This window comes from Erinaceus europaeus, chromosome 9 (genome assembly GCF_950295315.1).
Source record: "Erinaceus europaeus chromosome 9, mEriEur2.1, whole genome shotgun sequence".
NCBI lineage: Eukaryota > Metazoa > Chordata > Mammalia > Eulipotyphla > Erinaceidae > Erinaceus > Erinaceus europaeus.
This window is the reverse complement of record NC_080170.1, coordinates 8,801,300-8,824,893: the sequence shown is the minus strand read 5'-3', so window position 1 is coordinate 8,824,893 and position 23,594 is coordinate 8,801,300. Positions and strand designations below refer to the sequence as shown.

General features: G+C 47.9%; 1 protein-coding gene across 2 annotated transcripts in view; it reads right to left on the bottom strand.

Annotated features, from left to right (window-relative positions):
• Window positions 1-8,353: 8,353 nt before the first annotated feature.
• Window positions 8,354-23,594, bottom strand: part of C9H5orf47 (chromosome 9 C5orf47 homolog) — a 34,218-nt gene continuing 18,977 nt past the window's right edge. Inside the window, exons 2-5 of one of the 2 annotated variants that reach the window (XM_060197210.1) lie at window positions 14,298-14,383; window positions 12,307-12,406; window positions 10,978-11,016; window positions 8,354-8,645 (exon numbers count right to left, since the gene is read on the bottom strand). In XM_060197210.1, the coding sequence (XP_060053193.1) occupies window positions 10,997-11,016; window positions 12,307-12,406; window positions 14,298-14,383 (206 nt within the window). In that variant the 3' untranslated portion in view covers window positions 8,354-8,645; window positions 10,978-10,996. Of the gene's footprint in view, window positions 8,646-10,977; window positions 11,017-12,306; window positions 12,407-14,295; window positions 14,384-23,594 lie in introns of both variants that reach the window. The other variant, XM_060197211.1, reaches the window with a different exon arrangement.

Here is a 23,594-nt window from a genome sequence, read left to right as displayed (position 1 = left end):
CTAGGGGTCCTCCTCCTCCTCCTCCTCCTCCTCCTCCTCCTCTTCCTCCTCCTCCTCCTTCTCCTTCTTCTTCTTTTTTCCCAGAGCCCTGCTCATCTCTGGCTTATGTTGGTGCTGGGTATTGAACCTGGGACTCTGGAGTCTCAGGCATGAGAGTCTCTTTGCATAACCTTTATGCTATCTACCCCCCCCCTTTTTTTTTAAATCTTTCCTCTAATTTTATCTTTTGTATTTTCTCATCCTTCTTAGCTATACATATTTTTCTTTATTGGGGGATTAATGGCTTACAGTCAGCAGTAAAACACAGTAGTGAGTGCATCTGTAACATCTCAGTTTCTCACTAGGATCCTTATTTGCTCTCTCTACCCTAATATCATGGGGTTTTATTTCTTGACTGGGCCATTACAAGTAACCTTTTAATAAAAGACCTTAACTCCTTGAAAACAGCTCTTCCGTGAGCAGAAAATAGGCTTGGTGCGGGTGATGCTCTGCTCACAGACTCCAGGAACCCTGGGGCACAGGAGACAGGAGAGAGAAGCACCTGGGACTTGGGTGTACAGAAGAGGACCTGGGGCCAAGGATGGGGGCTGGCATCATAGCTCACCTGGCTCCCGGCACACTGGAGGTAGCCTCGGTGCTTTCCCTCTTTGCTCCTCTCTTTCTGCCTGAAGAAGTCAGCAGCCTGGAGTGGTGAAGCCCAATAAACAAAACAAAAAACAGAAACAAAAAAACACCTCTTCATGATGACATGGATTGTTTGACACTTGTCAGGACTTTTATGGTTCTTGTTATTTTCTTTATCGTTTTTCTATAAACTCCCCCCCTGGTGACTCAAAAGATACACCCAGAATGTTGTAAGACCACGTGTGTGGTTACTGAATACGTCAAAACCACATTCAGACTGACGCTCCTCTGCCAGCATCAGGAACAGGGTACATTCTCACACACGCACAGCGTGTCTGGTAAAATGGGACCAATAGCAGGCACTTACTTCAATTCTCCTCCTTCTCCTGATTTCCACCCCCCTCCCCCCGCCCCATGTCAGATTAAACCAAGTCCTTCCGGGCACAGTTGCACATTTTTCTAGTTTTATTTTTTCTAGTTTCTGAAACACTTGTCAGAAACACAAGTGAGAGAAAAGAGGGCACTATGGGAGTCTTTGTCAGAGGGCCCAAATGATGCTTAATCGCAGAGAAATTATTTTACATACAAGTTTCAAAGGCTCTGTGGTCGGTTTTCATTAATCTTAGGATTTCATGTTTTTACTCTGTTTCCATGGATGGCTGTGTCTCCAACTCAAGAGATGGTAAAACACTCTTGTGAAGCGACTCCCCTGCAGGTGGGGAGCCAGGGGCTTGAACTGGGATCCTTATACACCGGTCTTTGCACTTTGCGCCACGTGCGCTTAACCCGCTGTGCTACCGCCCAACTGGTAGAAAGTACTCGGAATGTCCCATTATTCATGTCAAGTTGTTGGCCTAAGAGTATAATAGTATGAGAGGAATATAAGCTTTTTAGAAATCCGCTTTAAGAATCTTCCAGAGGCAAGCAACAAAAAAAGGAAATTGTACTCATATTTTTTTCCTGGTGCCCTGTGTTTAAATTTCAAATAACAGCTGTCAGAAAGCTATGACAGGCATGAGATTCTCTTCATTTGATGAAGGAAGAGGAGGAGGAAAGAGAAAGAAATAAAGAAAGAAAGAAAGAAAGAAAGAAAGAAGAAGAAGAAAGAAAAGAACATTGCCTATTTTTGATTTGAAAGGTGAAAGAAAAATAAGAGAAAAAAGGCCACATGGCACAAAGTGCACAGACCAGCGTAAGGATCCCGGTTCGAGCCCCCGAAACCCCACCTGCAGGGGGGTCGCTTCACAGACGGTGAAGCAGGTCTGCAGGTGTCTGTCTTTCTCTCCCCCTCTCTGTCTTCCCTCCTCTCTCCATTTCTCTCTGTCCTGTCCAACAACGACAGCAATAGCAACAATAAACAAGGGCGACAAAAGGAAAGCAGTACCCCCCAGGAGCAGTAGATTCATAGTGCAGGCACCGAGCCCCAGTAATGACCCTGGAGACAGAAAAAGAAAGAAAGATAGAAAAAGGCAAGGGCCAAAGTTTCTCCTCTGACTGACTGGACATAGGTGAAGAAGGAGCTTCAAGGAAAAAAGGCCCTGGCGGTGAAAATTGGCATCAGCTTAATACAAGCAGGAGGGCAGACAAAGAATTCTTCCAGTTAAGGTCTGGGGAGCCACTTAGAAAGAAAACCAAGTTAATGTGAATAAAAGGCATTTTCAGATAGTATTTGACTTTTGCCTAAAAGCCTGTGCCTCTGAAAGGGGAACTTTTTCCTGTTGAATTATCACCCACACCTCAGACTCTCGGAACAAAACTTCCTGGTCTACTGTAAGGTTAGTCTCAGCGGAGGAGAAGGCACCAGTAGCAGGACAGATTGACCAAGAGCCAATTCTGTGAGCTTTAAACAGAGGTTTATTAAAAAGGGCTCTCTGGATCAAGGAGAGAGAACAGAGCTGATCCCAGGAAGAAGCTGAACGGAGGCAACAAAGCCTCCAGCCAGCCTCACAGGGCCTGCCCTTCTTAATTTGGTTCAGTTCTGTACGGACCCCCTGCCTCCATGGGATTAAGACCTTGGGAAAACATGAAGACCCTCTTAGAAAAGGGCTATGAGAGGGGCTGGCTGCAGTGTGTTAAGTGCATATGACAAAGCACAAGGACCGGTGAAAAGATCCTGGTTCAAGCCCCGACTCTGCACCTGCAAGACTGTGAAGCAGGTCTGCAGGTGTCTGTCTTTCTCTCCCCCTCTCTGTCCTCCCCTCCTCTCTTGATTTCTTTCTGTCCTACTCAACAACAACAACAACAACAACAACAACAAATCAGCAATAACAATGATAACAAAAATAGGAAACAATGACCTCCAGGGACAGTGGATTCGTAGTGCAGGCACCAAGCTGATGTTCTTCGCTCATGGAAGATTCCCTCTTGACAGTGATGGTTTCTAGACTGAGAATTCTGAAACATCTATCTCCAGTGGAGTGATTTCTTCTGGACTCAAACCCACACACACACAACTCTTTCCTCAACCCTCAGGTGGGCTGCGATCCTGAACCTGCTGAATCCCGATGGGAACCGCCATTCTCTCTCCCCTGCTCCCACCCCTCCTTGTGTGTTGTGTCTTTCAATAAAGAACCCTGCCATCCATTTGTTGCTCCAGCCAGAACACTGACAGGGATTCCTGATACCGTCTTCCTCACACTAGCATCCAATCAAGTCCTGATAACTTCTCCACCCCAGAAGTCTCTCCATCAGTCTACCCCTGTCTATCTCCATCACTCCATTTTGGTCCACTCTGCCCTCAGCCTGACTCATCATCTCTTTATAGGCATGCTTTCTTTCCCAGCACCCAAGCAAGCCCTGTATGGTGGCATCCTGGTAGCTGTTCCCTTGCTTAGAACTTCCCCGAGCCTTTCATCTTTCTTTTCAGGGATCAAGCTCAAAATCTTCAATATGACCACAAGGTTCCTTAAGATTCACTCCCTGCCTGCTCCACAGATTCCACTTCCTACCTCTCTTCCCCTCCCACCTGGATCCCTAACCTCCACACACCTCTCCACGACTTGGCCTTCCCACAAGATGTTTCCTCTGCGGTTCCCTATCTCCGGGGAGTGCTCTTCCATGGTTCTTTGGTTCCTTAGGGTGCTTGAAAATCAGTTCAATATTCCCTCCACAGAGAAGTCTCCTCTGAGACCCCAAATCAGGTTGGAGGCTTTTTGTGTACGTCTCCTTGGCATTCTGTCCTTCTGTGTTGAAATATCTCTCTTTGCTAAAGAAAGGAAGAAAGAAAGAAAGAAAGAAAAAGAGGGAGAAAGAGAGAGAGAGAGAAAGAGAGAGAGAGAAAGAAAGGAAGGAAGAAAGAAAGAGAGAAGTGGAAAAAGCAAAAAGAAAGTGAAATCTGTTCGATTGTGTAACTGTGGTTCAATGAGAAGAAAGCTGAGTTCTGGCAAGCCAGATTGTCCACGGCCAGGGGTGGGAGGGCAGACACAATGGAAGAGTATACAGTCGTTAACATGATGTCACAGAATAGTGCGCACCATGGGAATGAGGTATCATGTTGAATAAAAAGAAGAATCAAAATTGTATGCATGTGATGGCCTCCACGTGTGAAAATACAGACAGAAGGAGGTGTACAGTGATTATCTAGATGGTTTTAGGTCCCATTCTCATCATTTTATTCATATTTTATGGTTCACCAATAATAACTATGATGTTCATCTTTCTGATGGGGTCTGCTATTTCAGAGAGAAGTGCTTCCTTTTCCTAAGCCTTTCCTCTTCAAGAATTTTAAATCCAGAGTGTGGCAGTGTGTCTTCTGGTGTTGATAGTTTCTCCACCACCTGATTAAGTCTGTTTCCCAGGCCTCTTACCTCAACCTGAACTTCATTCAAAGTATCCTTTGGCCCTGAAGTTGTTTTTCTTTTTTCTTTTTTTTTTTTTTTTTTTCTGTACTTTGTAATTCTTTTGTAAAATGATCACTGAGTTCTTAAATCTTAACTTTAGTTTCTTGAAGTGATTTCTTAATGAGTTTTCTGAACTCTGTCGTTTTGTCTAGATCCATGTCTGTCTGGTCGTTTGGGTTTCCGTCATTGCTGTCTGTATTTCTCAGTTTCCACATTTAGTGTTCTCTTATTATTGTGCCAGCAGGAGGTGTTGTGTCTAAGTTGTTTGATTTCCCTGTTTAAATATCTTGATGGAAGCGAGGAGATTTTATCCTGAGTTACCAGGCCGAGTCAGTGTCCCTGATGTTAATATAAAGTCTCCTAGCTGCTGTTCCAGCCACTGTGGTGGAACAGCATTGTAAACTCAAGAAGTCACAGTTGCACATTGGTGAAACTTTGTCAGTTTTTTCTTTTCTTTCCAAGAAATCTTTCTTGCTTAAACTCAGACCTGGAAGTGGTGGGGCCCAGCCACCAGTCTCCCCAGTGGGAACCAGCCATCCCTGAGCACCAGGTTTTAGTTCTGGGAATTGCTCCCTCACCCCTTTCCATCCACAAGCCACACGTCTGTACTCACCTGTGGCTTAGATGATTTTCTTTTTCTTTTGGTTTATTTTATTTTATTTTATTTTTAACAGTTGTTTGACTCGGACCCAGAAATGGAGTGCCTCAGCTGTCAGCCTCCCAGTTCGGTGCCAGCCATCCCTGAGTCTGGCCTTTTAGTCCTTTTTCTGTCCACGCGTCACCGTGTCTGTACTCACCTGTTGCTTGGTGAGTTTCTCAAGATATCCTGGTTGTATTTGATTGCGTTTTCAGGTGGTTTTCATTGCTTCTCCTAGATGGCCAGGGAGGGTGAGATGCAGCTGCTGCCACTCGTAGCCACGCCTCCAGAAGTCTCCGATGCTTTTTTTGTTGTTGTTCATCTCCCCAAAATATTATTTTAAAACCAACGGGGGGGGGGGGAGGAGGAATGAATAATTTTCTACTAGAGGAAAAAAAATCGACTGAATGCTAGAGAAGATAACTATTTTAAACAATACAACTATAAGAGCCAACACATGGGATTAGATAGTCGCACTCACTGGATGTGGTAGAGGGCCTTTTGGAGAATTCTTTTTATGGGCTGAGACCTGTTGCTGTGCCAGACAGGACTAGTAATCTGTGACTACTTACCACAGCTTCCCTTTCCATCTTGTTGGGATACAATTAGCATACAGCTTACATATCCAAGTTGGACAATGGGATGTCCCCGTGCACTTGTTATCTTGTGGTGACAGCTACTTACTAGCCCTGCTGTGAGCTGAGAGCTCGACTGACAACTCTGATGTTCATTTCCGCCCCTCCCGTGACCAGTGAGGCTGAGCTCCACTTCGTTATAGGCCAGCTGCTTTTCAACTACAGCTCCCAGGAGATGAACTACCTACCTGCTCCAAGGAAAGAGAACTTGTGTTTTCAGCAAATTCTCCATGTAGGGGCTGGGTGGTGATGCACCTGGCTGAGCGCACATATTATATAGCTCTCCAGGGTCTGGGTTCAAGTCCCTGCTCCCCGCCCACAGGGGGGAAGCTTTGTGAGTGGTTAGACAGTGCTGCAGGTGTCTTTCTGGCTCTCTTCCTCTCTGTGTCCCCCTTCTCTCTGTCTCTAGCCAATCAATAAGTAAAAATAGGGAGTTGTGCGGTAGCACAGCGAGTTAAGCACAGGTGGTGCAAAGCACAGGGATTGGTGTAAGGATCTAGTTTGAGCCTCCAGCTCCCCACCTGCAGGGGAGTCGCTTCACAGGCGGTGAAGCAGGTCTGCAGGTCTTTCTCTCCCCCTCTCTGTCTTCCCCTCCTCTCTCCATTTTCTCTCTGTCCTATCCAACAACGACGACATCAATAATAACTACAACAATAAAGCAACAAGGGCAACAAAAGAGAATAAATATTTTTTTTAAAATAAGTAAAAATATTTTAAGTCCTCCATGAAAAAACCCCTTCTAGAGAAAAATCTCCTGGTGTGATTTTGTGTCTGTGTGAAAGAATGCAGACAGGGTGGGGTGAAGGCTATTTCTCACTGACACATGTAAGTAAGGCCGTTCGTCCTTTTAGTCCATTCTCAAAACAGCTGCCAATGTGGGTTTTTGTTTTCTTTCTAAATATTAGCAACTTCTTGTTAATGCACTGAGCAAAACACTCTGGTAGCTTGCTACTGGATTCTAGAGAAAAGTCTGCCAAGTGATTTGACATGTGGTCCGCACACCTCCTGTTCTGTAGCCTCAGGACCCCGGCCTAGACAGACTAGAACTGTTCTTATTTCTCTCTCTGTACCTGCTTGCCTGGCTTTCTTACTTCAGGGTTTTAACTCAATGCTAGTTTCATGGGTTTCATGGGAGGCCTTCATTTCTCAACACTCCACCCTTGGTCCACCAGCACCGTCTTTATCTTCCTCTAGAGTACTGTTTTCCTAACACACTGTAGATTTTTTCAGCTGTTGGTTTTATTATCTACCACCCTCTGAAGGCAGGAGTTTCTGTCACGTTGGCTCTTCTCTGCCCCACCCCCCGGTGTCTAGAATAGAGTCTGGGACATATGTACTCAGTCAGTGTTACAGGACTAAGTGAGTGAGCACAATACCGGGCATCCCTCATGAACCTGCTTCCCTCGAGGTGGGAGTCTGGTGCCCAGGTGTGGGCACTCCGCTTCTGCTCCACACACTCCGCTTCTCCTCCACACAACTGAAGACTCCCACCTTCAGGCAGGACAGGGTAGCGCATGGTGGTGGCTATCTGGCACTGCCTTGGTCTCTATGCCTCTTGATGGCCAGAGAGCCCATTTCATGATGGTTCTTTACAAAGAGAAAGATAGAAGGTCTGGATTCCTAACGCTCTTTTCTCTTTGACATATGCTAATTTACATGCTGCAGCTACTCAAGTGGCCAGTGCTCACAGGCCGACACTCGCAGAGTCCCATGCAGTCAAAGTGGCTGTTTCGAGTGTTTGAAACACTTCTGTGAACACCATTCCTGGAATAATGGGGGTCAAATAGGACACACTGTGGTCACAGAAAGATCAACATGACTAATGCCCATCGGTGGAGCCATCTGAGATCATGACGCAGCACTTCCTCAAATGGAAAAAGAAACCTTTCTCTTGCTCTTGCTCACTTACTGCAAGGCCGCCGGAGACCGGGAGGGAGGAGCTTGAGCAATGAGTCGGGCCAGACTTCCTGCTATGACTTTTCAGGGCAAGTAAAATGCTTCTATCCACAGCCAGACTGCATAGAGCATTAGGGTCACAGGACTCATGTAGGATGACTAGCATTTACCAATGACAGAATTCAACAAGTTCTTATGCTGAGTTGGTCAGGAAGTGAGATCTGCAGGGTTCACACCGTGCTATTCCCAGGAATTTCAATATTTCTCTATAACATATGGGACTTTTAGATGAAAGTGAAAAACAAGATAAATGAACCATAATGACATGCAGCAACCCGGGCGACTTTCATCAGTGTAACGTTAAGTAAGAAAGTGTTAATGTCAGCATTATAAACCTCTCATCCATTGACTTAAAAAATAACATACTAATTAGGGCCTTGGGAAGAAGAAAGTCTTCTCTCATCTTTGCCAAATTTTCCCCAGAATTAACTATACACTGATGTAGAATTTGCATAAATTTGCTAACATTTGCTAGAAAAGATGGCTTATGGAACCATTAGTGCTAATCCCCCAAGTTATTGCTGTTAGGCCAACGGAAGGTTCTTATCATAAAGTAATTGAGACATGTATAATAACTTAGGGAGCCAAAAATAATTTCAGTTAATTTAGGTTAATTCAAAAGAGGTCATCTTCATGAAAGGATGAACAAAGTAGCTGCAGACTCGCTAATAAAAGGGAAAAGTTTTATTTTTACACGTGTGCCGCAGTGTGATATGCAGACCGACATGACATTTCTGTGTTAAGTGTAAAAGGTGATAAAGTCTGATTTCTGAATATTTAGCTGCAATTCTTACTGAATTGCAATGAAATAACGAAGGTACTTTTGCTATTCAACAACTGAAGTCCCCAATTCCAACAAGGCAGAACCAAATTAACAAAAAATTGTGATTTGAAGACCCGTCTTTAAACTCTTCACCATCTTCTTTGGCAAGCAGATCCACAGACAGGTTAATCCTAAGGAAAAGACGACAGAAGCAAATCTCGTTGATATGAAATGTCATGGTCAGTAATCACTGAAAAGTTTTTAGTATTTCTAAGCCTGCAAAGAGATCATTCCGCCCCACTTGCTGTGCACTGAACTGGGTGCGCTACTGCCCAGTTCCCCTATTTTCTTGTTTTGTTTTTAATGAGAGAGAGAGAGAGAGAGAGAGAGAGAGAGAGAGAGGCACTACTCTACTCTGGCTGATGGTGGTGCTAGGAATTGTACCTGGGACCTCAGAAGAAAAACCTTTTGTAGAACCATTACGCTGCCTCCCCAGTCCTGTGTGTGATATATTTCTATGGCCCTATGCTGTGCCCTCTGTGTCCTCACTGAGTAGGCACTGCTGCGCCATAAGCTTTATTTATGTTCCCTGCCAGCTCCACGATGACCTCTCCCAGAACTCCTGATCAAGCTGGCATTCCTCTAGCCACTACCCTGCTCTAAGCCTGTGCTCCTCCCACCCCACACTGAGGCGCTGCTCCCTCCTACTGCCAGGAGTGCCCGTGGCCCTTGGGTAGTGCAGATGTCACATTCAAAAGAGCCCCCACTCCTGTTGGCTTGGAATTATCCCTTGGGTTACCACCCTATCATCTACCTGCTGACATCAAGCACAGCGCCTCCACAAGGCCAGTCATTCCCCTTGACTGTGCTGCTTCTGGTCTACTAGGTCTCCAAACTGCAGCCTGCTCTCACACCCCACCCGGAGTCACCTGTCTCGCCTCCACCCCCTCCACTGCTCTCGCTGTGCCTTCTCATGTCGCTTAGACAGCCACCATCCCCAGGTCCCCCTTTTCACCTCCTTCACTGACTCCATGCCAAACCTCCCCATGAAATGACACAGAATTCTCTCTAAAATCGGATCAATCCATGCTTTACAACGCTTTACACTGGAAACATAGAAAGACATATACACAGTCTCCCATTATCTTTCTAGAAAACTGGTATCAAAACTGGTTTGCATTACCTTTCCTGTTAGTTCCTAAACCAAACATACCTGAACACATCTCCCAGAAAAGCCAGTGGCGGGCGGGGGGGGGGGGGGCTGGGTGGTAGAGCACTGGGTTAAGTGCACATAGTAAGAAGCACAAGGATCCGGGTTCGTGCCCCTGGCTTCCCACCTGCGGTGTGGGGGGGTGTCGCTTAACAGACCGTGAAGCAGGTCTGCAGGTGTCTGTCTGTCTTGTTCACTCTCGATCTTCCCTTCCCTTCCCTCCCCTTCTCAATTTCTCTCTGTCATGTCCAACAACAGCAATGGGGAAAAGTGGTCACCAGGGGGGTCGGGCGGTAGCGCAGCGGGTTAAGCGCACATGGCACAAAGCACAAGGACCGTAAGGATCCCAGTTCAAGCCCCCGGCTCCCCACCTGCAGGGGAGTTGTTTCACAGGCGGTGAAGCAGGTCTGCAGGTGTCTGTCTTTCTCTCCCCCTCTCTGTCTTCCCCTCCTCTCTTCATTTCTCTCTGTCCTATCCAACAATGAACAACATCAACAACAACAATTACAACAAGAGCAACAAAAGGGGCAAAAAATGGCTTCCAGGAGCAGTGGATTCATGGTGCAGGCACGGAGCCCCAGCAATAATCCTGGAGGTGAAAAAAAAAAATGGCCACCAGTAGTAGTGGATTCATGGCAAGCAATAAGAAAAAAAAAAAAAGTGAGTCCCAGGGATTACAAGCCCCGAACACAGCTAAAGGTTGCAGTCACGTGGTGTTTATCAGGAACTCTAAATGATCCAGGGAGCATCAGAAGCACACAGCCAGAGGTTGGGGTCGAACGCGCTGTAAGGGCCCCACACCAAGAGGGAAAACTTGCAACTGTAAAAACAGGAGCAAAGGCTCCGTGCCAGTGTGTAAAAGGAGCACAGAGTCGACGGTAGCTCCTAGAACAGCATCTGTTCTAGGTGGACGCAAAAGGGATAAATAAAAAACATACAGAAATCATGGTCAGACAGAGAGCTCCATCACATAAACTCCAGGATACTAAGAAAAATAAACTTGAATGAGTAGTAGCAAGTAAATATTACACATGACAGCATATTCAGAAAGGGAACGAAGCCAAGATAATAACAAGGAGGGCGGGAGAAGGGGGAGAAGGGAGGGAGACAGGCCATGAACCAGGAAGATGGCAGTGTGGACAGCAGTGTAAAGATGGGGCCCAAGCGAGTTTTACTCCCCTGTTCCTTAATAAGTGCCCACTATGTGCCGGGGCTGGCATAAGCAGTGAGCACCTATCAAAAGCTGGAGAAGGTAGTCAGTGAAAGGAAGAGGAAGCCATCTATACTGAATAATTATCCAAGTGGACTCTTACCAGAAGATGATAAGAAGATTCAACTCCTGTAATTTGAGTCTAGAAACAACAGAAAACATCAGGGAAACTCGAGTTGGTCTCTGACTCTGGTTCTTCCATTTATAAAGGCGTATGTTAAAGAATCAAAGTAATGATATCCTTAAAAAACATAATCATTTGTTTTTATAATCTATCACACACACACACACGCTGAATCGCAAGGACATATCTTTTGTTTAAGACTTGTCAGATTATCCCTGCAAGACTGTGTTTAGAGGCCCAAGAGCCCCTGAGGAGTCTGAGGTGACAGCCAGAGCAAAATCAGGTGGGAGGCTGTGCATTTATTAAAGTGACTGGGTCTGGACTAACACTTGGAACAATGTCCAAGTCTCTGCACCTGGTCCATTGATTCAAACATCCTGTTCTCCTAAGGGACCCCTGACACTTGTTTGTCTCCCACCCCTCCCTGTCCTCATGCCTTCATCTCTTTTTGAACTAGCTGAGAAGAGTGAAATAGAGTATCACTAATCTGAACACTGGTTTATAATAATAATAGCACCATAATAATAGCAAAGGATTGCTGCCCGTATTGACGCTCTGTTACACGGGCAGTAGTGCGCTTCCAGTGCAACGTATGCTGCTTACGACATAGAGACTGTCACTGGGTGAGTGTACTGACTGAGAGCCCGCACGCATCATGGTAATAAGCTTGTTAAGAGAAGCATGTGAGGAGAAGAAACTAAATCTGAGGAACGATCAGTTCAGGTGGCATTATGAGCCATAAGATTGTATCCAGAGAAGTGGAGAATCCAGAACTGCCCATGACTTTACTTAACACATTAGACTGCGTCTAGTTTTGCGCTGCTCATGGAATCAACTCAGTATCAGTGCAGTTTTCGAGTGAGCTTTAATTTCTGAGTTGCTTTCCAGGAATGAAGCGATGACACCAAGGCCACAACTCAAACAGAGATTTAATTTGGTGCATGAAGTGGATGGTAGCAGCACCCATGGAAAGGGAGAATATATGACACTGAATGTAACTTATATCCGAATTCAAATGCTCTTCTCCACTAGTGTGTGTGAAGTGTGCATTAAAAGTTGGTCTTCGGATTCAGAAAGGACCTTCGGATGTGCAAATCCCAGTTGCCTACAGATGTGGTCTACCTTCTCCCCACCCCCTTTGTACTTCTCCATGCGGTGAAAAGAGCTGGCGTGGTAGCCTACTTCTACCAGTTCTGTATGCTGAGGGGAACAACTGGGAGAAAAATCCGTGCAATGTCATCCGAGGGTAGCCAAGCTCTCTGAGAGAAGCCAGTAGTCCTTTACACAGTGGCAATGAGGCTGACTTACTTTCACTCGACGACTGCTGATCTTTCAGCCTGAGCCTGTATTTTTCATTTTCTTCAAGCATTCTAGAAATGACTTTGGAGACACTGTCCCAGGCTAAGACCTTTAAAAGATAAGCACAGGGTGGGGGGAGACAGCAGAATGGTTCTGCAAAGAGACTGTCATGCCTGAGGCTCCAAAGTCCCAGGTTCAGTCCCCAGCGCCACCGTAAGCCAGAGCTGTGCAGTGCGCTCTGGTAAGTAAACACATAAACAAAGGTCAGGTTAAGGACACTGAGCACAAAGAGGGCGGGAGGACATCTGGATGGGGCTAAGCACATGCTGGTGCCCCTGTGTCTTCAAAGAACGTCACCATCATACACCAGTGTCTGGAGAGACTGAAACTCTAAAAACATGACTGTTTTCCACAGTCACTAAAGTCTCTGGTCCCAAGTTGATAGCATTTCTTTTCTGTAGTCATTATACTGACTGCCTTGTAGAAACAAAGTCTATGAAGGTCTACCAACTATAGTCTCAGCGTATTCAGTCTGGTCTTAAGAATGAAAGCAGTGAGCTTTTGTTCCTATGACTAGTCCACTAGGCTGTAATCTGATTTTGAAACATATTCTGTCCTGGTGAAGAATTTTAAATGTCTCCTAGAATACAGCAAAGCAAAGTCACTGTAGACAGAGTGACACATCTCAGTGTGGACTCAGATGCTGGCTTTGTCACTGGATGCTGGCCAAGTGTTCCCAGGAATGACTCCATACATGGAATCAGTACAGTTAGTGGAAAGTGCATGTGCAGGCCCCGTCTCCTGTGTCTGGCACACAGTAGCCATGAGAAAAGTATTGGTGGATGCTCTTTTCTTGTAACCCAGAAAATGTGTTTATAGTGTATGTTCTTGGAAGAAATCTCGCTTACCACAGTTAATAGATTAGCTGCAAGAATTAGTCACCTCAAAAGCTATTTTATGTAGTGCATGGATTAGACAGCACGCTCAAAGTTCAGAAAAAGCACAATTTTGTGTGTTACTATCAACTAACAGATTCTTCTAACTGAATAGTGAAAGTCAAAGATTAGTAGAGCGACTGATCTCAAGTCTGAAATACTCGGAGGGACTATGATATCTGAACAACCAGCAGAGAAAATGGTTCATCCTTGTCAGTTTTCCTGCCAAGAAAGACAAGCTTCCCTTTTCTTCAGAGGAGAGATATGTGGGGGCCAGGTGGTGGCGCACCTGGTTGTGCACACGTTATAATATTCAAGGACCCGGACAAGTCCCTGATCCCCCACCTACAGGAGGGGAAAGTGTCACAAGTGGTGAAGCAGGGCTGTAGGTGTCTGTCTCTCGTTCTATCCCCCCCTCAATTTCTCTGTTTCTATCCAATAATAAATTATTAAAATTAAGAAAAAGAGGAAAGATGACAACACGGGCACATTCATCTTTTTCTGGGAAATCCATTTCTTTCTTTCTTTTCTGTTGCCTCTCTGATTGTGTTACAGTCTATGGGACATATATTAGCATGCTTTAAAAAAAATCTCCCAATAGATTATATTTTGATTATAATGTGTTTTATAAATTCAACACATTTGAAGGACTACTCTTCATTGTTAAATATATGTCCAAACCCAGGTCCTCCCTATTTAATTCTATTTTCTCACTTCAATTAAGTGAGAATTTTCAAAAGATGAAAATATGTTTCTGGGGCCAGGCGGTGGCACAACTGGTTGAGCACACACATGACAGTATACAGGGACCCAGGTTCCAGCCCCCGGTCCCCACCTGCAAGAGGAAAGCTTCACAAGTGGTGAAACAGGGCTGCAGATGTCTGTCTCATTCCCTCTCAATTCCCCCCCCCCATCTCAATTTCTGTCTCTGTTCAATAAGAAATAAATGTTTTAAAAAAGAAACGTTTTCCTGCACTGAGTATCTTCACACACCTGTATTTAGGGAAGTTCATCTAAAACTCGAATATTGTCCAGCCCACCCACCCACCCTTCATGGTAATCTACCTTTTTCTTCTTCTTCATTACTTTGGAAGCTTCGTTCAGAGGCATCGGAAAGTCAAATTTTCTAGCTAAAGTCTCCTTGGTTAAATCTAAATTTAGAAGGAAAGGAAAGCGTGAGGAAGCACCATAGTAAGGTCAACACATATCTCTTGGGGTGCCACTTTTCCCACTCTTTTCAATCTCCTGATTCTATCAAGGGTCAAGGCTGGGCCTGAATCGCCTAGGCTGTGACTGGCCTCACACTGGCTTTCTCTAGTTATGACCCCCGACAACCTATCTGCTTAGAATTAATAGTATTGTTTTCCTGTTATGAAATTACATCGACTCCTTTCTATCTGTGGGGCTAATGACACAGACTTTGTCATAAATATTTTTATTCGAACTTTTCAATGCTAATTTGTATTTATTACATGGAGTACAGAGAGAAATTCAGAGGGGTGGGGGAGATAGAGATGGAAAGCCACAAGAGAGAGACCCCTGCAGCCCTGCTTCACCACTCATGAAGCTTTCCCCCTGCAGGTGGGAGCAGGGGCTTGAAACCGGGTCCTTGTGTACCGTGATGTGTGTGTGCTCAACCAGGTGCGCCACCGCCTAGCCCCATGACACAGATTTTCTGCTGAGGGAAGGATATAAAATGGTCCAGAAAAAAATGTAGGCGATGGGGGGTGGAAACACCATTTAGATAACTGAATTTCAAAAATGATAGAGAATAAATACACAGCTGTGGTGAGAAACAGCATCGCTGCTAGGAGCTCTGTTCCTCACAGTGCTCTGTCTGTCCTTCCCTCTGAAGCTTGCAGGACCATCCCAGCCTCACCCCTGCTCACCCCTGGTGTCTGCAGCCTGCAGGTCTGCCTGAGCTAGATGTGTGCTCCCTGAGGGCCCGCCACGGCCATCAAGTCTGTCTGCGTCAAGGAACATGGGGGGGGGGGGGGGCTGTGCAAAGGAAAAGGATTCCTTCCATCTCTTTTATGTGTTGCACAGAGTCCTTGCTCCATGTTCTGACTGCTGTACCAAATCTCCCTCCGGGGTCCATGCAGTGGTGCACCTGGTTAAGCGCTCACGTTACGCTGCTCAAGGATGTGGGTTCGAGCCCCTGGTCCCCTCCTGCAGCGGACAAGTTTCACAAGCGGTGAAGCAAGGCTGTAGGTCTCTCTCTCAATTTCTCTCTCCCTCCCCTCAGTTTCTCTCTGTCTTTATCCAATAATAAATAAACAAAATTAAAAATCAAATGACCAAATCTCCTTCTGATCTTTGTTCCACACCCTATGATCCCTGACAGCTACACCCCACCACAGTCTTATCCTCCAAGGACAAATACTCTGTTGGCTACTGTTCAGAGGAGCTAGAAACCCAAGCTCATTCTGGATTTTTTTTTTTTAAATCACCAGCACAGTGGCCCATAAACAATAAAAAAATAAAAACTGAGCATCTTTTAGCAACAGGACCTTCTGAGGGGTGGGGAGCCCCCATAAAGGCCCAGCTGAAACATCTCTGCAATCCGTCCACCACACTGCCCTTGGAACCAACCAGCTCCCCGCCACCCCCAGGGAGCCACTGGAAACGTCAGTTATCAAAGGATAACCGTTCTGAAAGGACACCGCAAGTGTGTGTTCAAGGCGGACTGCGGTCCTGCCTGCCTTCAATCCAGTCTGCCTGCACAGCACAGACCCAGTCAACCTGACCCTGGGCTGCCTTTCAAAACCCTTCGGGGCAGGACGTGTGGGGAGCTAGACAAGGTGGGGTGGCAAGGATGAGGATAATAACCTACTGTCCAAAACTCTGCCCCAAACAACTTCCCATGACAAAACTTCAACACAAACTCGAATCCTCAGGACTCCTTGCAGACAGCGCTGAAGGCGCAAAAGAACTGTAATTAAACTGAGCACAAGCACCGCGTCACAGCTGCGAGTCCTGAGCCCTTTCTTCCCCACTCCATAACACCCCTATTTCAAGTGGGGCCTGGAGACCCCAAGGGAAAAGGCAGGACAGGGGAGCTGGAGCAACCATCAGAAACATTAAATTCACCCTAGAAAGAAAGAATTAATGAATGAAAGGAAGGAAGGGACAGGAGCACAGTGTGTGTGGTGGTGGTGGTGGGGGGACCCCACAAACTAGCAAGCGACTGAACTGAAAGGAGTGTGACTGAAGAGACAGCTGTAATCTAGAAGCAAGATCTTCCAATCACAAGACTTCTGAGACAGAAGTGAGAAGGAAGGGCCATGAATAAGGCCACAGAGAAGACATCCAAGACAGCCATGAAGTGCAGTTAGGACAGACAGCACTTTCTGACTACAGTGCAGGAAAGCTCAGGTTCACCACAATAAAAAACAGATGAGTCCCAGAGACATTAAAAAAATTATTTTTTTAATAAGTAAATAAATAAAATAAAGTTATGGGAGTCGGGCTAGCACAGCGGGTTAAGCGCAGGTGGCGCAAAGCACAAGGACCGGCATAAGGATCCCGGTTGGAACCCCGGCTCCCCACCTGCAGGGGAGTCGCTTCACAGGCGGTGAAGCAGGTCTGCAGGTGTCTGTCTTTCTCTCCCCCTCTCTGTCTCTCCCTTCTCTCTCCATTTCTCTCTGTCCTATCCAACAACGATGACATCAATAATAACTACAACAATAAAACAACAAGGGCAACAAAAAGGAATAAATAAATATATATTAAAAATAATAAAATAAAGTTAAGCTACTGAGCAACTCATATGTGAAAGAGATAAAGTTTAGAGAAATAATAATAATAAAATAAAACCCTAGTGACAAAGAGAATAAACATTAGACTCCATGAGGATTAGAGCAGCGGTGAGAAGAAACTCCTGGCACGAAACACTTGCGTCCGTAAGAGGAAAAATAGCAAGTGAGTTAAATATCCTTCCTGCTCAAAGACTATGAAAAGACTCTAGCTAAAAGAAAGCACATAGAGAGAAATGGAAGTCGTGTCTCTGCTGTTTATTTCCGTTAATTCATTAATGAGGAAAAGAGCAGATTGTAAAACATCTAATACACAAGTCAAAAATGCTACCTTTGAAAGTAACAGTGGGAAAAATATTGGTTTAGTGGCTCGAGAAAAGGGAAGACACCAAATCCATAAGAGAAAAAAAAAAGAAATTACTGTTGAAATTTTTGAACTACAAGACACTACTCGGCAAACTCCTATGCAAATCAATTTGGAAACTCAAATCAATTTGGAAGTGAGTAATTCCCTAGGGTCTTAGAGATGACCAAAACTGACCCACTTGAGTTAGAAAACTTAAAAAGACTAATTTATATGAAAAACAGTGAGGTTATTAAGGAAATATCACACACGTGATTCAAATGGTTCCACAAACTTCTAGCAAACCTTTCAACACTAGGCCCAGTTGTCTATAAATTACTCTAGAGCATCAAAAAGCAAGGAAGAAACGAGCCCCCACTCCTTTTATAAAGTGAGTACTTAATGATATTTCAGTCTGACGGAGAGCGAAACGACAGCCCACTCCTGAAGGCCAGAGCAGAAGTGTTGCATAAATCATTAGTAGAGCCCATCACTACTTTCAGAAAATGACCAAGGGGGACTTCAAGGATGTGACGCTGCTTCAATATAAGAAGTCATGTCCCACAGCGCACTGCACCAAAATAAAAGACTCTGGGGGAAGGGGAGGGCGAGGGGGTCAGGTCCTGGAACGGGATGGCAGAGGAGGACCTAGTGGGGGGGGGTGAATGGAAATATGGTAAACTGAGAAATTTTATGCATGTACAAGCTCTATTTTACTGCAGACTGAAAATCATTAGTCCCCAAATAAAGACATTTTTTAAAGAAATAGAATTTCTGTCCCATGCCACAGTGCGTCTGAGAAGAAAATGTGATTAGCTCCACAGGTCTGACAAAAGTCAACACCCACTTATAATTTTGAAAAGCACCAAGGTAGCAGCGGGTTAAGCACATGTGGCAGAAGCGCAAAACCGGCATAAGGATCACGATTCAAGCCCCCGGCTCCCCACCTGCAGGGGAGTCTCTTCCCAGGCGGTGAAGCAGGTCTGCAGGTGTCTGTCTTTCTCTCCCCCTCTCTGTCTTCCCCTCCTCTCTCCATTTCTCTCTGTCCTATCCAACAACGACGACATCAATAACTACAACAATAAAAAAGGGCAACACAAAAAGGGAATAAAGAAATATTTTTAAAAGCAACAAAGGAGATAAAATTAACGGATACTTTTTAATTCTCTTAAATACGTATGTCTTAGTCCTAAAGTCCACACCTTATTAAATGAAGAATATCAAAAGACAGATGCCCTAAAATCAGGGACAAATCAGGGTGTCCATACTCTCAGCCACTATACAACACTGAACTCAAGGCATTAGCCAGTTCACTAAGACAAAATAAACCTACCGCAGGCATACGGTGAGTAAAAAGTGAATCTCTTTGTAACGTAAAGATAGGCCTGAAAAATGCCGTCAGTGGTCGGAGGATCTCTAACAATAAAAGAACTCGGTGAAGCACCAGGATCTGAACCGAACCTGCCAAGAACCAGCTGTTAAAGAGGCGCATCGCAAATGTGCTTCCACATTACGGACCGTCAGCAGAGAGAGAAAGCTGAGTGCCTGCCTGGGGCAGCTCTGGGGTCCGCAGGGGTGGCACTGAGAGGGAAAGAGGAGTGGAGCTAAAAGGTTTTCTGGAGGAGGCAGTGATACGGACATTCTCATTGGGATCCTCACAGCACAGTTCTTCACGACCATTGACTGTACTGGGTAAACGGACCCAACAGTGGAACATGCTGTTGTTGCAAAAGCAAACCTATTAATGGTTTCAAAAGACAGACAGAGGATTTGGATGTGAGACGAGAAACTACCAGATACTTAGAGGAAAATCATGGCACGACTCTTTTCCGCATCAATTTTAAAGACATCTTCAATGAAACAAATCCAATTACAAAGAAGACTAAGGCAAGCATAAACCTATGGGACTACATCAAATTAAAAAGCTTCTGCACAGCAAAAGAAACCACTACCCAAACCAAGAGACCCCTCACAGAATGGGAGATCTTTACATGCCATACATCAGACAAGAGGCTAATAACCAGAATATATAAAGAACTTACAAATCTCAACAACAGGACAACAAATAACCCCATCCAAAAATGGGGGGAGGACATGGACAGAGTATTCACCACAGAAGAGATCCAGAAGGCTGAGAAACACATGAAAAAATGCTCCAAGTCTCTGATTGTTAGAGAAATGCAAATCAAGACAACAATGAGATATCACTTCACTCCTGTGAGAATGTCACACATCAGAAAAGGTAACAGCAGCAAATGCTGGAGAGGGTGTGGGGTCAAAGGAACCCTCCTGCACTGCTGGTGGGAATGTGAATTGGTCCAAACTCTGTGGAGAACAGTCTGGAGAACTCTCAGAAGGCTAGAAATGGACCTACCCTATGATCCTGCAATTCCTCTCCTGGGGATATATCCTAAGGAACCCAACACACCCATCCAAAAAGATCTTTGTACACATATGTTCTTGGCAGCACAATTTGTAATAGCCAAAACCTGGAAACAACCCAGGTGTCCAACAACAGATGAGTGGCTGAGCAAGTTGTGGTCTATATACACAATGGAATACTACTCAGGTGTAAAAAATGGTGACTTCACCACTTTCAGCCAATCTTGGATGGACCTAGAAAAATTCATGTTAAGTGAAATAAGTCAGAAACAGAAGGATGAATATGGGATGATTTCACATTCAGGCAGAAGTTGAAAAACAAGATCAGAAGAGAAAACACAAGTAGAACCTGAACTGGAATTGGTGTATTGCACCAAAGTAAAAGACTCTGGGGTGGGTGGGAGGGGAGAATACAGGTCCAAGAAGGATGACAGAGGACCTAGTGGGGGGTTGTATTGTTATATGGAAAACTGGGAAATGTTATGCATGTAAAAACTATTGTATTTACTGTTGAATGTGAAACATTAATTCCCCAATAAAGAAATTTAATAAAAAAAAGACAGACAGGACTTTTGAGGGGGATAAAAAAGTGTTTTGTGTCTTGATATGGGTGTCCTGTTCTCCTGCACACAGCACTGTCAAACCTCCTCAAAATGTATGTAACTTAAACCTTAATAAAGGTGACTTAAAAAAGAAACCATAGGCAGACAGTGGGGAGAGCATAATGGTTCTACAAAGAGACTCTCTTGCCTGAGGCTTCAAGGTCCCAGGTTCAAGACCCTGCACCACCATAAACCAGAGCTGAGCAGGGCTCTGGTCTCTCTGTCTGTATCTCTTTTTTCTTTCTTTCTCTCATTAAAATATATTAAAAAAAAAAAAAAAAAAAAGCAAAAGGCTTCACATATACTAGCCACCCATAACTGTGACCTTGGGAGAACCACTGCAGTTTCCAAGGGAGGGAATGAGTACACAGAAGCCTGGTGGTTAGAGCAGTGCGCAATTAACCCGTTATCTCATCATTTCCTAAATCTATTACAAAATAATAGTTAAAAAACTAAATTGGATGAACCCTAGTCCAGGGGTGCAGCTGGACCCCCACCCCAGTTGGATCCCTGGTATCACATGTGCCCCAGTGATGCTCTGCTTCTCTCTCTCTCGTTAATCAATAAATCTTTTTAATAAGATAAATGGGATGAACCCCAATGGGGTGCAACCACGAGCCAGTTGAGGCCCCAACTTTGGGGTTGAGGGGCGAGGGGGGTCATGTCAGTGGGTTCAACCAGGAGCCTCTGCACTCAGATGAGAGGTCCTGGATGCTTCCGGCAAACCTGCAGGACACCTGGAGGCCCCTGGGAGACTAGGGGGTGAGTGGAGGAGTGGGGGGGGAGGACTGGGGTCTGGGTGCAGGAGGACTGGTGGCTGCGGGGAGGACTGGGGTCTGGGCAAGAGGACTGGGGGTCTGGGGGCAGGAGGACTGGGGGTCAGGGGGTAGAAGGACAGGGGGTCTGGGGGCAGGAGGACTGGGGTCTGAGGGCAGGAGGACTGGGGGTCTGGGGGCAGGAGGACTGGGGGTCAGGGGGCAAGTGGACAGGGGGTCTGGGGGCAGGAGAACTGGGGTCTGGGGGCAGGAGGACTGGGGGTCTGGGTCAGGAAGACTGGGGTCTGGGGGCAGGAGGACTGGGGTCTGGGGGCAGGAGGACAGGGGGTCTGGGGCAGGAGGACTGGGGTCTGGGGGCAGGAGGACTGGGGTCGGGGGCAGGAGGACTGGGGTCTGGGGGCAAGAGGACTGGGGTCTGGGGCAGGAGGACTGGGGTCTGGGGCCAGGAGGACTGGGGTCTGGGGCAGGAGGAATGGGGTCTGGGGCAGGAGGACTGGGGGTCTGGGGCAGGAGGACTGGGGTCGGGGGCAGGAGTACTGGGATCTGGGGCAGGAGGACTGGGGTCTGGGGGCAGGAGAACTGGGGTCTGGGGGCAGGAGGACTGGGGGATGGGGGCAGGAGGACTGAGGTCTGGGGGCAGGAGGACTGGGGTCTGGGGGCAGGAGGACTGGGGTCTGGGGCCAGGACTGGGGTCTGGGGCAGGAGGACTGGGGTGTGGGGCAGGAGGACTGGGGGTCTGGGGCAGGAGTACTGGGGTCTGGGGGCAGGAGGACTGGGATCTGGGGCAGGAGAACTGGGGTCTGGGGGCAGGAGGACTGGGGGTCTGGGGCAGGAGGACTGGGGACTGGGGCAGGAGGACTGGGGTCTGGGGGCAGGAGGACTGGGGTCTGGGGCAGGAGGACTGGGGGTCTGAGGCAGGAGGACTGGGGTCTGGGAGCAGGAGGACTGGGGGTCAGGGGGCCGGATGACTGGAGTGTGGGGGCCCGATGACTGGGGTCTGGGGCAGGAGGACTGGGGTCTGGGGGCAGGAGGACTGGGGTCTTGGGCAGGAGGACTGGGGTCTGGGGGCAGGAGGACTGGGGTCTGGGGCCAGGAGGACTGGGGTCTGGGGCCAGGAGGACTGGGGACTGGGGGCAGGAGGACTGGGGACTGGGGGCAGGAGGACTGGGGTCTGGGGCAGGAGGACTGGGGGTCTGGGGCAGGAGGACTGGGGTCTGGGGCAGGAAGACTGGGATCTGGGGCAGGAGGACTGGGGTCTGGGGCAGGAGGACTGCGGTCTGGGGGCAGGAGGACTGGGGTTTGGGGGTAGGAGGACTGGGGTCTGGGGGCAGGAGGACTGGGGGTCTGGGGCAGGAGGACTGGGGTCTGTGGGCAGGAGGACTGGGGGTCTGGGGCAGGAGGACTGGGGTCTGGGGCAGGAGGACTGGGGTCTGGGGGCAGTAGGACTGGGATCTGGGGGCAGGAGGACTGGGGTCTGGGGGCAGGAGGACTGGGGTCTGGGAGCAAGCGGACTGGGGCCTGGGGGCAGGAGGACTGGGGGTCGGGGCGCGGGAGGACTGGGGTCTGGAGGCAGGAGGACTGCAGGTCTGGGGGCAGGAGGACTGGGGGTCTGGGGGCAGGACGACAGTGAGTCTAGGGGCAGGAGGACCGGGGTCTGGGGCAGGAGGACTGGGGTCTGAGGGAAGGAGGACTGGGGTCTGGGGCAGGAGGACTGGGGGTCTGGGGGCAGGAGGACTGGGGTCTGGGGCAGGAGGACTGGGGGTCTGGGGGCAGGAGAACTGGGGTCTGGGGCAGGAGGACTGGGGGTCTGGGGCAGGAGGACTGGGGTCTGGGGCAGGAGGACTGGGGGTCTGGGGGCAGGAGGACTGGGGTCTGGGGCAGGAGGACTGGGGGTCTGGGGCAGGAGGACTGGGGTCTGGGGCAGGAGGACTGGGGTCTGGGGCAGGAGGACTGGGGTCTGAGGGAAGGAGGACTGGGGTCTGGGGCAGGAGGACTGGGGTCTGGGGGCAGGAGGACTGGGGTCTGGGGCAGGAGGACTGGGGTCTGAGGGAAGGAGGACTGGGGTCTGGGGCAGGAGGACTGGGGGTCTGGGGGCAGGAGGACTGGGGTCTGGGGCAGGAGGACTGGGGGTCTGGGGCAGGAGGACTGGGGTCTGGGGCAGGAGGACTGGGGTCTGGGGCAGGAGGACTGGGGGTCTGGGGGCAGGAGGACTGGGGTCTGGGGCAGGAGGACTGGGGTCTGAGGGAAGGAGGACTGGGGTCTGGGGCAGGAGGACTGGGGGTCTGGGGGCAGGAGGACTGGGGTCTGGGGCAGGAGGACTGGGGGTCTGGGGCAGGAGGACTGGGGTCTGGGGCAGGAGGACTGGGGTCTGGGGCAGGAGGACTGGGGTCTGGGGCAGGAGGCCTGGGGTCTGGGGGCAGGAGGACTGGGGTCTGGGGCAGGAGGACTGGGATCTGGGGCAGGAGGACTGGGGTCTGGGGCAGGAGGACTGGGGTCTGGGGCAG